Source organism: Patagioenas fasciata, chromosome 19, assembly GCF_037038585.1.
Source record: "Patagioenas fasciata isolate bPatFas1 chromosome 19, bPatFas1.hap1, whole genome shotgun sequence".
In the NCBI taxonomy this organism is placed as follows: Eukaryota; Metazoa; Chordata; class Aves; order Columbiformes; family Columbidae; genus Patagioenas; species Patagioenas fasciata.
The window spans coordinates 10,894,309-10,911,219 of record NC_092538.1 but is presented as its reverse complement, the minus strand read 5'-3'; the positions used below and the strand labels follow the sequence as shown (position 1 = coordinate 10,911,219).

At 41.5% G+C, this 16,911-nt stretch overlaps 1 protein-coding gene across 1 annotated transcript; it reads right to left on the bottom strand.

Annotated features, from left to right (window-relative positions):
- Window positions 1-954: 954 nt before the first annotated feature.
- On the bottom strand, window positions 955-16,731 carry RPS6KB1 (ribosomal protein S6 kinase B1). Its single transcript, XM_065853160.2, has 15 exons — window positions 16,524-16,731; window positions 13,392-13,441; window positions 12,219-12,339; window positions 11,858-11,926; window positions 11,457-11,604; window positions 11,202-11,259; window positions 10,339-10,439; window positions 9,147-9,237; window positions 8,865-8,955; window positions 8,451-8,558; window positions 8,105-8,167; window positions 7,500-7,577; window positions 5,810-5,917; window positions 4,798-4,910; window positions 955-4,246 (listed from the first exon to the last, which is right to left on the bottom strand). Exons 1-15 carry the CDS (start codon window positions 16,593-16,595, stop codon window positions 4,009-4,011), a joined length of 1,509 nt encoding a protein of 502 aa, XP_065709232.1. The 5' UTR covers window positions 16,596-16,731; the 3' UTR covers window positions 955-4,008.
- Window positions 16,732-16,911: the final 180 nt, after the last annotated feature.

Below are 16,911 nucleotides of genomic sequence, written 5' to 3'. Positions count from 1 at the left end.
GACATCTCCTGTTCCGCCCGTCAGCATCGCGTGGTCAAGATGCGGCTCTTCCTTCTCCAGCCCTTCAGGCCAGGGTACCTGCCCCTGCCCACACACAGACACCCAGCACATCTGGCTCTGCAGGCGACAGAACAGACAAAAGGGTGACAAATGGCAATAAACAGCCACTTTCTTAGAGCCCAAGAATGCAGGCGAAGGTCCAGCCCTTGGTAAGCCAGAGCCAGCAGAACCAGCATCTGTCAGGTGCTTCAGGTGGAATTCCTCCTCCCTCCCTTTCCCTTCAAAGCTACCAGGAAAGACAATGATTTAGATCCACGGTTTTACTTAAGGCCTACCTACTTCCTTTAAAAAAAATAGGTCACTTGGATGTTTAAATTTGCATTTAATTGCTATTCACATCCATCTTATTCAGCAGTTGAATGTATTTAGTTCCAGTAAACTATGAAAGATGAAAAACAGAATAGGGATTACCTTTATTTCTACTAAGGCAGCTCAGGTTTGTTTCTTGAAGACGGCCACAAAGGCACGTTAATCTAGAAGAGAACAGTCTGTACAAGTTCATACATAGGAATTGCACACAGTGTGTATCATCAAGGATCTGCAGGAAGAATATTTAATAATTTGCGTTGTTCTTAATAACATCTCCTCTTTACCCTTAGGGCAAAGGGCTTCCCTCTAAACTGGGAAAAAGAAACAGCAATTATCCTGCTGTAGAGACAGGATTTCTTAGAAACAAAGCAAAGCCCAAGCGTCTGTCCTAAGAACAGCAGCAGTGTCCCTCAGTACTTGATGCATTTTGGATTAACAGTGAGAGAAGGTTGGGATTTAATACTAGAAAGAGAACAGACCCGAAGTAAACATCCATGGATAGTTAGACTCAAGTATTAAATGTTCTCCAGCAGTTCAGCTTTTAGATAGCAAGACAGAAAAAAAAAGGGCTATTCGAAAGAACAATTGACTCATTTATTTTTATCTTTTATTATGAGCTAATACCAGATGACATTCAAATGTCAGGATGGCACAATTAAGACAGTCTTGGTAGGAATTATTCCAGCATTCCCAAAATTACAATTTAGTACACGAATGGCATCAAATGTTATGCATCACTCCCACAGAGAAAAATGAGGAAATTCTGAATATCTTAGACCAGAATCGTTTCTGCATCAAATGGGAAAAGAACAACTGCTGGTAACACAGCTGAGCTAGAAACCTCTTGTGATCATGACCTGCGGAACAAAATATTTCCCTATTTAACATCTAGTAAAAAATAATATGACTTTTGTTCAAGTTTAAGATTTAATACTTTTATATGGTTAGCCACAACAGGTATTAACCTCAGTTTTACTATATTTTTGTAATGCTACAAAAATCCTATAAAATCAAATTATAGTGAATTTTTCAGTGATTATAATTAAAAAAGCGCAGCTTGTACAAAATAAAAAAAATAAGATTCTATACTCTAATGAAAAATTTAAGACATTTTTAAATGAACAAAAGAAAGCACTTGTTAAGCTCTCCAATATTCAATGCATTCTGCACTTATCTGAAATAGCCAAACAGGAGCAAGAACTCCACTCCCCTTAGTTCACAACTAGGAATTTTGACACTATTATATATATATAGAGGATCTATGTCTGATATTTTTACAAATAAATACAGGATAAACCATATTGCATAGTGTGTGCTTGCTGTCTGAGTCACACTCCAAAAGTTTCACAGTTATGGTAGGGAATTAAACTTAGAACCCATGGGATGAAACATTGACAGTACATGGAATTTAACTTTAATACCGATGAATTGTATCTGTAATTAATCAGTGAACTCAGACAAACAACTCTTGCCATTCTTGCCAGCCATATTAAACCAATTCTACTGGACAATTCTATCCAGCCAACCAAAAAGCAACTGTTAGCTGTTAACTAGGACCAAGAGAGATCTGGTTTTTTTAGACTAAGTTCCTTTATCCTCGGTGAACACGTTAGGAAACCCACGTGTGGCACAGAGAGGCACTGCTTGAGGTGTTGTGTATCTGCAAATCTGCAAAATACAAACACGAGAGCACTTGGATTGCAGTGTCACAACATGTCACCAGTGGCCATATTACCAAATGAACAACCGCGATCTTCCAGTACAGTTTATGTCAACAGAAGTTAACTTGCTTTTCCTTATAAAACTAAAGAATTTTTGCAACAAAAGGCTTATCAGGAAGAAAAAACACCTCTTGCTCAATCATTACCATCTTTTTTTGGTTCTTTCTTAGTATCACCAAGATATCAGTGAATCCTCCTGACTTGCAAATTTTAGAAAACAGCATTCTGATTGGATTCGACATGCTTCGAGTTTTATGGCTTGGATCCTATGGCTCAAAAAGATTCAGTATACACAGACTTAGCAGAATCTATTAAAAAATCCCTACTGTTGTGAAACGCTAGAAGTAGACTTTGCACAGTTTGACTAAAGATAATGCGACGTGTGGCAGGCAAAAAGTGACAGGACTTGTATGCGGCTGCATGATCATAAACACACGCACACACCATACACACTCTAACTAGTGTAAAGCTCTGCAGATATTAACCCTTTCACCAGCTATGTTCATGGAAATGCTTTCTTTAAGGCAGGAAGTATTTAAGTTAAGGTAAAGTTACCTTTATTTTATTCTTTGTACCTGTAAGTCATTTGTACAGATTGTGACAATTTCCAAAACATAAATAGTGTCCTTAGAACATGTTCGCTAAATGAATTTGCTAAAGTTCTGACCCACTGTGGAAGACATTCACTGAAAGGCCATTTAACTCTTCTTCTCATACAATCAGCAAATTTATTGCCCCAGCATAGAAAAAAATGTTGATAATTTAGACACGTATAATGGCAGGGAACTCCTATAAGCAAAATTGTATTTAAAAAAAAAAAGGAAAAAAATCCTCAAATTCTTACCCACCGGTTACAAAAAGGTTTATTTCCTTAGAACACGTAGAATTTGCGTATGTTTCCTGTGGTATTTCCTATGTGATTCTACTGACCTTGTACTTCAATGCACTTTTTCCTGCTCTTTTCTATGGGTAAGAATCTGAGCATATTCAGCTGTCTCCATCTCGGTGCCTAGCGCGTACAAAAGTGATGTTTCCCAGTGAAATGTCTGCTGAGGACAAGGATGAAATAAGCAGGACGTGTATTTGAGCCCCTGGCTTCCAGTTAAGCCTAGACCATAGCAGCAGCGCCGTTTGATTAGATCCGCTTGTCTTTGCAGGAACACAGATTTCAGCTGGGTAAGCAGGTGAAACAGTTCTCTCCCACCCCACACTGCCAAGCTGCTCACCGAGCGATTCGCTTTGTGATTTGTTGTTTCACGAGGAGAAGAATCAGAACTAGAGCCTTTAGTTTCTTCACAGCAACCAATTATTTTGCATTTTTAATTTTGGGATACTTTCCATAATGAGCTGAATCAAAAAATCTATTTGAAAAAAATATATTTATATATATATAAAAAACTCATTATGTTTCGAATGTGAAATACCAATTAATTTTATCTTTCATCTTTGATTCCACCCCATTGTAGGAAACCGCTTCACCAAGCTTGCATGCTAATTATTCCTCAGACGCAAGCATAGAGGCGTTTCAGACTTTGCCTAGTGAAAGGGCTAAACCCTCCTTGACACATTCACGACTAGACCAGTGATTCTGAAGCAACATCCTGACCCTTAATACTGTCAGTTTCGAGCTAGCAAGCTGAAAAATCCTTGATAAGGTGAGAAGATGTCACTGCGAATCAGTTAGATGATGTGCCTAGAGTTCTGCAATACCATTTCTAAAGTTTTTTTATGCACCATTGATTGACAGAAAAAAAGAATCCATTTTGCTTTGCTTTCCAAGTCGCTCTGTGCAATGACTGACTCTTTGATACTGTCACTTTTTAAAAGTAAACCATACAAGCCCTCGTATTTCAGCTTCAAGGGGGCTTCTGTCCGTTCTTGGTTTTCCACCTTCAAAGGCTTAAAAACAATTGTGTCGTCATAGATTCATGCGCAAGTGCTCCGGTCGTTTGGAAATCATGGGAAAAGCTTGTTTTTTATATGGCCCAGAGTTTGGTTGCCGGATTGGAAGTGGTGCTGAGGCCTCTCCACAGACTGTCACATCCATTTGTTCTATTCCACTCGTCTCCATTGGATATTCCACAGGTGGCTGAGTATTTGATGCGCTGGCAGAAGCACCTCTTCCCCAGAATTCCCCAGGGGAAAACTTTACAGGGCTTTAAAACAAGAAATATAAAAATCAGAGATGAGGATACACACAGCACCAAGGTACGTCCTTTACTCTGCAGGAAGCTGAACTCAAATGCCTATTGAGAAGCGTTTCTAATTCTTCCTTCCACTTCCAGAAGCCTGAGAGGGTTCCCATGTCTAGCTTCTACCAGTTTCTTGTAAAATTCTCTCATTTGAGTAGTCAGGATATATTTCTAGGTGATCGCAGAAAGAATTTTCTGTACTAACATGATTCTTTAGCAGCACATAAGTACTTAGGATGTTCTGAAACAGCTCTAGAGGAACAGTGCACCAAAGTCACCCGACTGAGAGGCTGGATCAGTGGTGAACAGCACGCAAATTAGTGCTGCTTGTGCTGCCAGCCACCACAGATTTGTCTCTAATCACGTGGCTTGTAAAATAGGTTCGATGCTGCACTTCTAATGGAAGTGATGGGCTTGCTGAGCAGAAAGGCCACATTTTTTATTTCTAGTGCAGGTCTATTTCAATTACTTGCCAAAAAGTGTATTACAAAAAAATGGGAAAAAAGAAGAGATACCTGACTGGTGTCCGAGGGCTCCCAATGAATCTGCGAGGTGAGCGGATTTTTGGTTCAAAAGAAAATTTCTCTTTTACGCTTTCAAGTACGGATGGAGCCACATACGTAAAACCCTGTGAAACAGGAATGAATGCACTGTAACTTATAGGCAAGATTTACAGTTGTAAGCACTTGTGCAGTTATGATTGTCATGAAATAGTAAATGAAAATTACAAAAAGGAGAGTAAATGTAGACAGAATCCCAGAATGTCAGGGATTGGAAGGGATCTCGAAAGCTCATCCAGTCCAGTCCCCCCCCGGAGCAAGAACACCCAGCTGAGGTTCCACAGGAAGGTGTCCAGGCGGGTTTGAATGTCTGCAGAGAAGGAGACTCCACAACCCCCCTGGGCAGCCTGGGCCAGGCTCTGCCACCCTCACCATGAAGTTGTTTCTTCTCAAATTTAAGTGGAACCTCTTGTGTTCCAGTTTGAACCCATTACCCCTTGTCCTATCACTGGTTGTCACCGAGAAGAGCCTGGCTCCATCCTCCTGACACTCACCCTTTAGATATCTGTAAACATTAATGAGGTCGCCCCTCAGTCTCTTCTTCTCTGCACCTGGGTGCCTGCACACCCCAGATATTTCTGCTCAGATCACAGATTCCCACAGGCATGCTCAATTTAAATAATTTTGATCTACAGAATGGACATTGTTCTCTCTGTGTGACTATGAAAGCAATCACATGTCCAGGGTTCATAATACAACTATGAATCAGAATGCTGACATTTCAGAAAGCGAGCAACTTTTGTTGGCTGTTTTATCTGTGTAAAGAAAACACCAGCAATATTCAAACGAAGCATTTTCAAAGCCCTTAAACATTTCAACCCTGTTGCAGAATTTGTGTTTCAAATTACGATAGTTTGCTTCAAGTATGGGGTGGTGAGATCCTGTAGAACTAATTTACCTGAAACGCCCTAATTATTTCCAAGTAACACAACATAGCTCTGCACAGTCGTTACACATTTTAACTTACCAGAAAGACCTGGTTGGCACTTTCACTGAGAGTAGAGTCATCTGGGCTATCAACAGGTGTCTGACGTGTAAACTTTGAATCAAACTGGCTCACATCCTCTTCAGATTGCTTTGCAAAAACAAAATGATTAAGGGTTTATATTACAGATATCAACCAAATGGCTTAGCGGTGGCTGGAGTTCATTCCATAGGCTTTTGGCAGAGCTCTGCTGGAGTAAAACCCTGGAGTGGTGTCGGAATCCTGTCGCTGCCAGTGGGATCTCTATGGGCACTGACACTGAGAAATAAAGGCAAGGGGGAGGGGCAAAAATTATGGATCAAAAAGGAACACAAAAATATGCCTTAAAAAAACCCTCTCAAATTACAAACATAAAACCTTTAGAAATACTAGGCCATTTTCTCGCAAGTTTAGCCCTCCTCACAACCAGCCCAGAACAGCTGCAACTATTTGTTTTTGGGAGCCTCTCCAGATAATTTAATCCCATTTTTGCTGATACAGAAGCGTTTATACTGTGAGGGATAGATGGCAACTCGGGTGTAAGTGACTATGAACAATATTGTTTTCTTCAGTCAAAGAACACCAGACATAATTCCAAGATCCCTTCTCTCATTCCTCTGTAACTGAAAAGGCAATATGGATTCATTTGTGCAGGCCTTCCCGCAACCAAAAACCATCTGGTTTGTACAAGCGACTTTTATAACATTTGCTAATAACAGAAAAACCCAAAACTATCTTCAAATAATTTGTTTGGAAATATCAGTCTGTTATTCTGAATTTCATTCAAAAGAGTGAGGGGAAAATAAGGTCTGGAGTCTGCATGCTGTAGCATGCTCCATATCAGTGACGCCCAAGTCCGTTTAAAGTGAGATTTTTAGTAGCTGGGAACTAAATGGGTGGCAATACCCACTGCTGCGGCCCCTAATTGTACCCAGAGGGAAAAAAAGAGACACCCCACACCATCAGAGTGTAACACAAGATAACAGAGGTTTATTCATCACATCACTGGTTCGAGGTAAACTTTAATTACTGCCCACAATGCACAGATGCATTGTAAATATTAATAAGCAAACATACAAATTGCTTAATTAGGTGACTTCATTTACTTTTGCTTATCAACTATTTATCATCTCAGTTTCAACTAAGTACTGACTTATTGGATGGTGTCTAGAAGCTGAAATTCAGAGAGAGCTGCACTTGCAAGTCTGTTTAACCTACAGATTAGAAGCAGGAGGAATTAACACTGAGGCAGAACCTTCTTCCCCCAGGAGACTGAACAGAAGGATAAATCAGCTTTTAGCTGCTTTTTGCCACCTTCTCACGTAAAAAAGCAAGATCCTATTGCAGTGACAGACTAATACCATGACTAGAGGGTAATATGACAGAACAGCACGCTCACGACAGCCAGCATTTCATACTGCGTGGAGATGTAAAGAGCTTTTTAAAAATGTTCATCCAGTATCAGTTCTCAGGGGGAAAAAATATATCTGCATCAGATAGTTTCTCTCTAATTTGACAAGAGTGAATCTGAAAACAAGGAACCTGAGTTGATTCATTTAACTATTTAAAGTACCAGAAATCAATGGCACTTCAGTTTGTAAGAGCGAACGTTTGTAAAGTTTTAGATTCCACATTGGTTTAGACCCTTCCTAAAGGCATCCAAGGAACATCTCACAGCGTTCTGAGTACATACCAATAAGGGTTTAAAAGGAGGTTCCACCTTCCGTGCCAACAGCTCATCCCAGTTAATGTGTCTGAAGAACGGGTGAGCCTACAAGAGTCAGCAATAGCAGAGTCACAATCCGCCCTCTGGGTACAAATCACAAAAATTGAAGAACGAAGCCTGTTCTTTTCAGACCCTCTCTGTGGTGTCTCTGTCCAAAATCACACATGATCTAGTGTAATATATTGTGCAGCACTACACCCAAGTAGCTGCAAGAGCTGAAAATTGATACCATACCCCCCAAGTCAGTCATTTTTAGATATCTAAAAATAATGATGAAACACTATATTAATGACAAATTATCAGAACTGGGCAATAAGGACATCAAGTCAAGCTGTAAGCAACAGGAACTAGGCCTCTGTCTTTCCACTGTGGAATACTGCAAACTAACAACACTTCTCCCTTGGAAGAGCTGCACTAAATGCAAGGGCTGGCAGGTTTTAAAGCATTCAAATTTTGATCAGTTGTCACATGAGGCTGCCTTAGTGCTCGTTACACTTCAAGACAGACACACTCTCCTTCCCTAATGTACCCTCAAAGGTAATGTAAGAATTCTTGAGTTAAGCAGGAGTTACCTGAACTTCTCCAGCATCTCCAGGACCAGCTCCTAGACGTGAGGCAGCATTTCTTTTTAGCAGCTTAAGGACAAATAACATCCAAAAGAGAAAAATTAGTTATACCGTTATGACTAACTAGTTCTGACATGAATCACCACTCGAATGAATCCCATGCAGAATGAATACAGAACAATCAAAATCTGCATTCGTTAGAAAACAGTTGTGTTTTCAAGGAAAATCACTTCCTGTACCACGTAAAAACAATACTGGCTTATAAGCAGTAAAACAAATATGGACTGAATAGCCATAATTGCATCATTATATTTTCTACATACACATGTACTGACATTCATTTAAACTCTACCTTTTTAAGCAGATCTCTGGCTTCTTGTGTGAGGTAGGGAGGCAAGTTGAGTTTACACTTGAGAATCTTGTCAATCGTTTTCTTTCTGTTCTCCCCAGTGAAAGGAGGCTGGAAAGCACCGCAGTCATGGGAGGAAAAACAGGACTTGTTCAGGTCTCTTATTTGCACACACACAACTCACTTCAGTAATTTATAAAGCAGATAAAATTACTGCAAATGGGACTTCCAAACAAGTGCCTGGATGAGAGCAGCTCATGACTGTAATCAACATAAGTGTAGCTGTATTTAGGTATTTCTTACTTGCAGTCTGTATATGTACAAATATATACCTATTTATGCATGCATCTGAATTAGAATACAGGTAACTACAAACTCTACAAAGAGAAATACATGCAATTGTAACTGTGCACCTACTGCTCCAGTCAGCATGTCATACATTAATGCCCCCAAACTCCACCAGTCCACAGCACGATTATGCCCACTCCTCATCAAGATTTCAGGGGCCCTATAATCAGAAAAATTGAAAATATGAACGTCTTTTAACAAGCTTAATACTAATTCTGACTACTGTTTTTCAAACAAAACCACATTTATCAAGTAAAGTGACTGAACATATAAACAATCAGTTAAAAAAGGCAAAACTCAGCCATTACCCCAGACCAGAGTAATACTTCTCTGTTTCATCATGCAGCTCACATGTATTCAATTGTTCCACAGAATGTGTGTGTGACTGTTCCATCGTGAATAGATTCTTTACATAACCCGAAGTCAGTCAGTTTTACATGACCTGAAATTAAATACACAAAATTTAAGACTTGCCAGAATTCTGACATTTGGATAAGTAACGTTAAAAAATAGCAATTTTTAACATGCATATGTAATAACTCTGAACTACTTCCAGGTATCTTCAATGGTCTGACAAAGCAATACAGCTATAAAACAGAATGAAGTAATCACACTTACACATAAAACCTCTGCATTATACCTGCATAAGAAAGTGTGGCAACTTGAAGAGAAACGTGACAAGCTACCAAAGCTTATTCACATACAGATAAATGTATTTAAAATGTATCATTCGTATAAGAATAAGTAGGCTATAGAATTGTATTGCTTGCTTTGAAGTTCAGAGAACAACCTTCAACAAAATGTAGAGTGCCCTGAAGAATTCAGTACAAAGACTTAGACTAAGTAAATAAGATAACATGAAAATACTGGAGTTGTGGTCAATGGGGCACAGTCCGGTTGAGGCCTGGATCTAGTGCAGTGCCTCAGGGGTCAGTGCTGGGGCCGGTATTATTCAATATATTCATCAATGACGTGGACGAGGGAATAGAGTGCACTATCAGCAAGTTTGGACTAGATGATCTTTCGAAGTCCCTTCCAATCCCTGACATTCTGTGATTCTGTGGATGGTATAGATTGCCAGACTAATCAGTGCATTCAGGAATTGCTACTACTGTCAGGTAAAGAGTCAACAGCAAGATAACTCATTTCAGCTACAGATTATTTGGCATCCTACCTAAATTGTCTTTCCTAACCAGCTTCTTTGGTCACTCCCATTGACTACAATGCCACCGATACTATGCTAAAGAGACAGATCTTTACATACTTCACAAAGACACAGCAGAAGAAGAAGTCCAGAGCTGCACAAATAGCACGTCAACCATTCAAAAAATGCCTGTGTCTAGAGACGTGGAACGTGGAGCTTGCTGTGGCCTATTAAACTGTGTCTAATGGCAAGCAATTAGCTTTGGCAATTCTTCAGTTATACCAAGAGTGCTAATGAACATGCTGTTGTTCTAAGGAAATTCGCGTAAGACTGAAGTGTTGTGACCTTTGAAAACGTGTTTTCAAATGACTGGCAACATAACGGTTACTGTATTTCTACCTTGATGATTAAGCATGATATTTTCTGGCTTCAGATCACGATAGATGATTCCTTTTTGATGCAAGTGCCCCAGTGCCATTGAGATTTCTGCCAAGTAAAAGCTGAAAAGAAACATATGCCACAAAATTAGACATATTCAATCATGCAAAGCGTCTTAAGCACTAAGACTATTATGTAGATAGCAACAGTTCCTTGAAAGTATCATTAGAAGTGTATGAGAGAATGAATGAGAGAAACGATGCCTTTGAGGCTGGTTTGCCAAAAGGTGCACAGACTGAATACAGATGAGCTGCAAAATTATGCCATTAGCTTGAGGTTTACCTGTTCAGTAGCTGTCTTATCATGAATATATCTAGAGGAATCCAAATTTACCAGTTAGTGGTTAAAATATGCGTCAAGCTGTGTTACCACATCTAGACGGCAAAGTTGAAGAACAAAAGATGAAGCTAAGGAGGTAGCGGGCAGCACCCAGAGTGCGAACAGTGGTACAGCCCCAGAGGGACACCAAAGCTTTTCTGAGGCACTATCAGCATCTGCTGTGGAAAGATACAACTGTATCTGGGAAAATTGTCTGTGGATCAAGAAAAACAACAACAAAAAAAGGCATTTCCAGCATGTCTTTTCTCCAACACCCCAAACACCTCCATTATCACAGCTCTGTGCAGTTTGGCCTCAGCAATGGACCCTCTTCAGTAACAACACTGGCACAAACCGGTAAGTACAGAACATGTACATCCTCCCACACCCCAGTGAACTGCTCTTTTCTCTAGACTATGAAATGAATGCAGGGTTATAGCTTTTCAAGTCAGAATGTACCATTTAGGCACTTGGGAAAAAAAACCCAAACAATTAATTTAACTTACCAGGCTGTGTCTTCCATAAATATCCCTTCTCTCTCTAACTGCATAAATAGTTCTCCTCCTGTCATGAGAAAAATGAGATTATACTCTATTGAAGTGCATTCTATCATTTTTAGTCAGTCAAAAGACTATTTTCTGGAAAAAGTAAAAGCAACAGGGATTGTTTTGCTCCACAGAAAGTTGTTTCACATAAAACAAATCCAAATTCTCAATTACATAAGATACCAAGAAACAAGTAACAGAATTTCATATACTGACCACTGAGATACTCAAGGATGAGGTAGAGTTTCCCACCAGTCTGAAAGGCATAAATTAAGTCTACGATGAAGGGATGTTTCACTTCCTCCAGTATATTCCGCTCTGCTTTTGTATGGGCTGTATCCTTTGCGTTCCTTACAATCATTGCCTACAAAAAGCAGTGATATGTGAGCACAAGAACGGGGAGGCTTTTATAGTGAATTCCCTTCTGAGTTTACTAAATCACAACACTACGTATGAGTCAGGAACATAATACGTCACCATTTTACCTGGATAACTGTATACATCACAGATAAAGTTTAATTTTAGGTATGTTATATAATTAGATAAATGTAACAGCTAAAGGGAGAGGTGGATTTTTTTAGATTCAGACAGAAGTGAAACACGGACATTCCAGTTACCTTTTTAAGAACTTTCATGGCAAATATCTTCCCGGTGTTTGCTCCGGTTACTTTTCGTACTTGAAACACCTACACAACATCAAGACAAAAGCAAACACACGTTATGACCACATCAGGTGTTATAAGTTAACAACAAAATTCAGTGACAGAGAGACGAGATCACGTAGAAACTGCAACCCTGCCTGAAGGAGAAGAGCTGGGGACTGGAACCAGAACCCGTTTGGGGCATTTTGGAGAGCCACCGGCTGGTGAGGCCCTGCCAGTGAACCCCTCAGCAGCCCCCAGGTTCCCTTCTGGTAGAATGGGAAGATCAGACCTTGCCAAGCCCTTTAAGCACCTCCAGTAGAACAGAGCTCCTTACCTTTCCGTAGCCGCCTTTGCCCAGCACGCGCAGTAACTCAAAGCACTCGGGCCGGATCTTTTCTGGACCTCTGTTTACACTAGTTTCTGAAATCTCAAATTTCTCACAATGCTCCATGCCGCTGGATAAAACCAAAACAAGAATATAAGACTACCTGATACTCAGAAAGGATCACATGAAAGTAAGCAAGCAAATTATTTTCTCAACAGCATACAGTGTATCTGACATAACTGAATGACTGCTTTGGAAACTGGGAGAATTCCCAGCATCAGAAATTTGATTTAGGTGTGCGCAAAGCAGTAAGCTGCAAATTGCACAGAAAATATTACCTGAAAATTTGGGGGATTTATAGGTTTAAGATTTCCTTCAGATTCCTAATACATAATAAATCTCTGTATAACACCAAAATTAAGTTTAAAAGACCAAAGCCTCAAACTAACTTAGATATTCCTACAAGACCTCAAGTAAATAAGCTGTTTTTAAGTTTCAGATGACATCCAGCAGCCCCAACAGTCATGGTAAAACTTCTATAACAAATACTTTGCAGAAAAAGCTGTAATAAAAAGAAGTCTCACAACTGAACATGCCACAAAAGAACGAACCATAATTTAATGATGCTTCTAAATTATGCTTCACTTCCGCAAAAGACTAACAGATTGATCCTGCTAAAGTAAATGTAACTGAGCTGTTTTAACTATCCCTGCTTTCCTCTCACAACATGACACGCAGAAACCACCTGGAAATCTCAAAATGAAGTGATGCTGAATGCAGCTGCCTCCTGAACATCAAATCAGAGCTTGTGAATCCTCACCTGCCTCAGTTGCTACGCAAACCTGCAACTGGAGCCTTTAGCAAATGAACAGAACAGGCAGGGTTCTGTAGACAGCGCATTGCATTGAGATTATGAATATTATTCGAGTACGATAGATAACGTTAGGAGAACCAAGGATTAAAAGACAACAGCAAGTTTCGCCAGAGATTTTTTTTATTATTATTATTTTATTCCAAGATACAATTCACAAATTTTAATGTTAAGAAATAGTGGAACTACTAGAAACAACTCAAAATTGAACAAGAATGACAAATTTTCTATTGAACTTAACAATGTAACAAAATCAGAAGTTTTACGTGGCTGGCATGAATGGTACAGAACATTTTCTAGCAGCAACTTACAGGTCATATTGGCCAACTCCTCCATGGTCCATGCTCTCACTTAACTGACCCTGGGGATGGGAGGGGTAGAAGGAAGATTAATTATAATAAAAGAAAAAAAGCAGTGTTAGAAACAAATGCACTGATGTGTTTTACAACTTCTTAAATTACATATATAGTAATTATATATAATTAGAATTTATATGTATATAATTAAATAAGCCTAAAGGTCAGGAATAATAAATTATCAGCAGAAGAAATCTACTAAATTCCGTACAAGATTTGCCATATTCCCACGTATCCCCAACGGCAACAGGTGGAAGCCCCGTTTTACCTGACTGCAGGGTTACTCCATCACTTAAACATTAGAGGCAACAATTTCACACGCCCCCAAGTGAATGCGAAAAATGTTAAGGAACTGCCTTTTTTTTTAACAGTTGCTCTTACATATGAATTTAAAAATCCTCTTATAGCATTACGGAAATTAGAATGGTAAAGATTATGTGAACAGTTCAACTGGGATTCATACACCCTAAAACCAAATGATCTATTGAGAAGGTTTTATTAGTCTCTATTAAGAGTAATCAAATCCCAGTCGTTACAAAAGAATTAAGCTTTACTCTAATGTTAAATATCTTTTCTGACCAATAATCACTCAGATTGATCAATGCATGCAAGTATTGCTAAAGAAGGCTCAGGCACTTCAGCATCAAACGAGTCACCATTAAAGAATGCAGTTCAATTTCGAAGAGGAATTTTCAACTTGATCCCTTATGCAAGATAATACTTCCCTATAATTGTGGCTCTACATGGCAAAACAAGTGCAAACCAAGCAGACAGCTGGAAAGAATACAAATAGAATTTAATGGGCGAGCTTCTTAGGAGCTTTAGACGATACCTTAATATTTGTATTTTTAAAAATGTACATAAAATAACAACTGCAAGTTAGTGAGAAACAGCCTGGAATCTGCAGACTGAATACTGATATATTGAGGGATGTGTGAAATTCAGAGAATCAGAAGGCAAAAGAAAGCGCATCTGGAGATCTGCAAAAAGCAGAGCAAGCCAAAGAGTGCACTTGTAAGTGACAGAAACTTCCAATAGCTTCAAAACATTGAAGTTTATGGAGGGTGGTCTATTTTGGTGGGTGATCTAGAGGGGAATTTCACTCCTGGTTCCACCTACTACCACCACAAGCAATTATGGAACCCAAAAGTTTGTTTCCGTGTCAGAGAGATGCTACTCACGTCCTCTTGGTAACATTCCTTAGAGAAATCCAGCTTATTGTCATCTGTTTCACAATAAAACCCACTAAAGCTGCCCTTGACCCTCTTGTTAGATGCCAACGAATTAATTTTAAAAAATTCAAACACAGAGAATAAACACCCATCCTATTCCTAGAACAACAACTCGAGTTACTCAACGGTTCTGGCAGAGTTTACACAAGCTGTTCTTGCCCCTGTGAACTATGGCTTTCATTCTTATTAACGTGAACAAAATTCACTTTAGATGCCATTCTGCTGCTTTCAGGGTTTCTTCTCATTTCACAAAACTAAGAAACGCAATGGTATTCTAGTGGTCCTTCAGTCTATGCTTATTGTTTCATTACAACCAGCACCACACAGATTAAACAGGATAGTCCAGACTTGATACCTCGCTCGCTGCCAGTTCAGTGATCCCAACTGCTCTGCCCTTGATTCCTGATCCCTGTAAGACACACATGTGCCTACAGAGAGAACTCCCAGTGAAACACCGGTCCCCTTCAGCTTCACTGATGCTCCCTCTTTTTTCCTGCTCTTATATTCCCTTCTTTTCAGTCCTATATTAATTTCAAGTCCATTCTAACCCTCCTTTATCTGTTTTCCACGACACCTGAGAACCAAATCAAGCTGCCAACGTGTGTTCACGTCCACAGCTCTGCCATGAAAATTTCAGTCATACCAACTTTCTAAAACCCACAATAAGTACTGATTTTTAAAAAAACTATTCCCCAAGACTGAATTAGTAGAACGTGAGCAAGAACAAATTCAACTTGACGCCCCCCCTTAGAACCTGTTCTTGGCAACATTAACAATGTGATGCAAGCAACATTTTTTAAAGCCAAGTACTTTATTGATTATTGAAGTGACAGACGGTGCTTTTTCCTGCAGGTTGAGAAGCGTTCGAGCCTTCAGCTGTCAAACAAAGTCTCGGTTTAAATGTAGTGTGGGTGTTCCAACTGTGGTACAGAGTATCTGGTTATCTCAAAGACTCCATTAGTATTTAAACAGCAAAAAATAAATGCGGTAGCAGTTTAAGCAATAGCAAATGTTTAATATACGAAACAATATAAAAAAAGCGACAGCAGCACTAGAAAAATATAAACAGAGATCTTGCAATAAAATTCCCCCAAAGCCTTAACAGAATCTATATGAACGTTACAAAGTGACAAACTACAGATCACAAGGTGAACCGTTGGTGAAAGCGTGAGATGCACGCTGACCCGTACAGGTGTCTAATGTAGCATTTGAAAGCTTTGCTTTTAATTTTGGCGCTAAAGCAACTTTATCCAGTTCCAGAAAGATTAGCGTTTCTGCACTGACGTTAAAACATGTGACAAGGAAAAAAAAGAAAAAGGAAAAAAAAAAAAACAAACCCAGAAGGCTGCGGCACTTGTGCTGGGAAACGCAACGCCAAACTTCCGAGGGAAAAAGCTCCCGCAAGTTTGGTGCAGCCCGCAGCCCCCGGCCGGGCTGAACCGCCGGCCCGAACCGCCCCGTGTTCTCCGCCGGACGGGAACTCCGGGCGCTGCGAGGCCGGGCCGGGCGCGGAGCCCGCGGCCGCCCCAGCGCTGCCTCCCCAGGCGCGGCTGCCGGGGCAGCGCGGCCGCCTCTGGCCGGACAGGGCGCGGCCGCCTCACCTGTGCGGGCCGGGGCGGCGGCCGCTGCGCTGCGCTCCGCCTCACCCGCTCCCGCCGCCGCAGCGCGGCCCCTGCCGCCTCCGCTCGTCCTCGCCGCCCGGATGTCCCCGGCGGGCTGTCCCCGGCGCGCTGTCCCCCGGCGTGCTGCCCGCGGGCCGCCTCCCGCTCCCTCCCCTCAGGCCTTGCCGCTGGCGCCGCTCCCCGCAGCGGCCTCCCGCTCCCTCCCCGCGCCGGCTCGGGCTCCCCCCTCTCACCCCCTCCTCCAGCTCCTCGTCCGAACCCGCGTCCTCAGGCTGGTCCAGGTCGATGTCGAACACGCCCGCCATGGCGCGGGTGCGAGCCGCGGCGCCGCCGCCCCTTCCCGGCTGTGCTGGGTGCGCGGGGCCTGGGCCGCCTCATGGGCCCGCACCCCCCAACTCCGCCACGGCCTCCATCACCGGCCGCCCAGCCCCAGCGCGCCTGCGCCCCCGCCCCGACTGCAGGCACCGCGCAGGCGCACAGCCCCTTCCGGCATTGGCTGCGGCCGCACTGAGCGTGCGCAGAGGGGACAGCTCTGGCCGGCCGGGCGTGGCGCCGGCACCGAGCATGCGAAACGCGCACCCGCCTTCCCTGCTCCTGGCACAGAGAGTGCGCAGAAGGCGC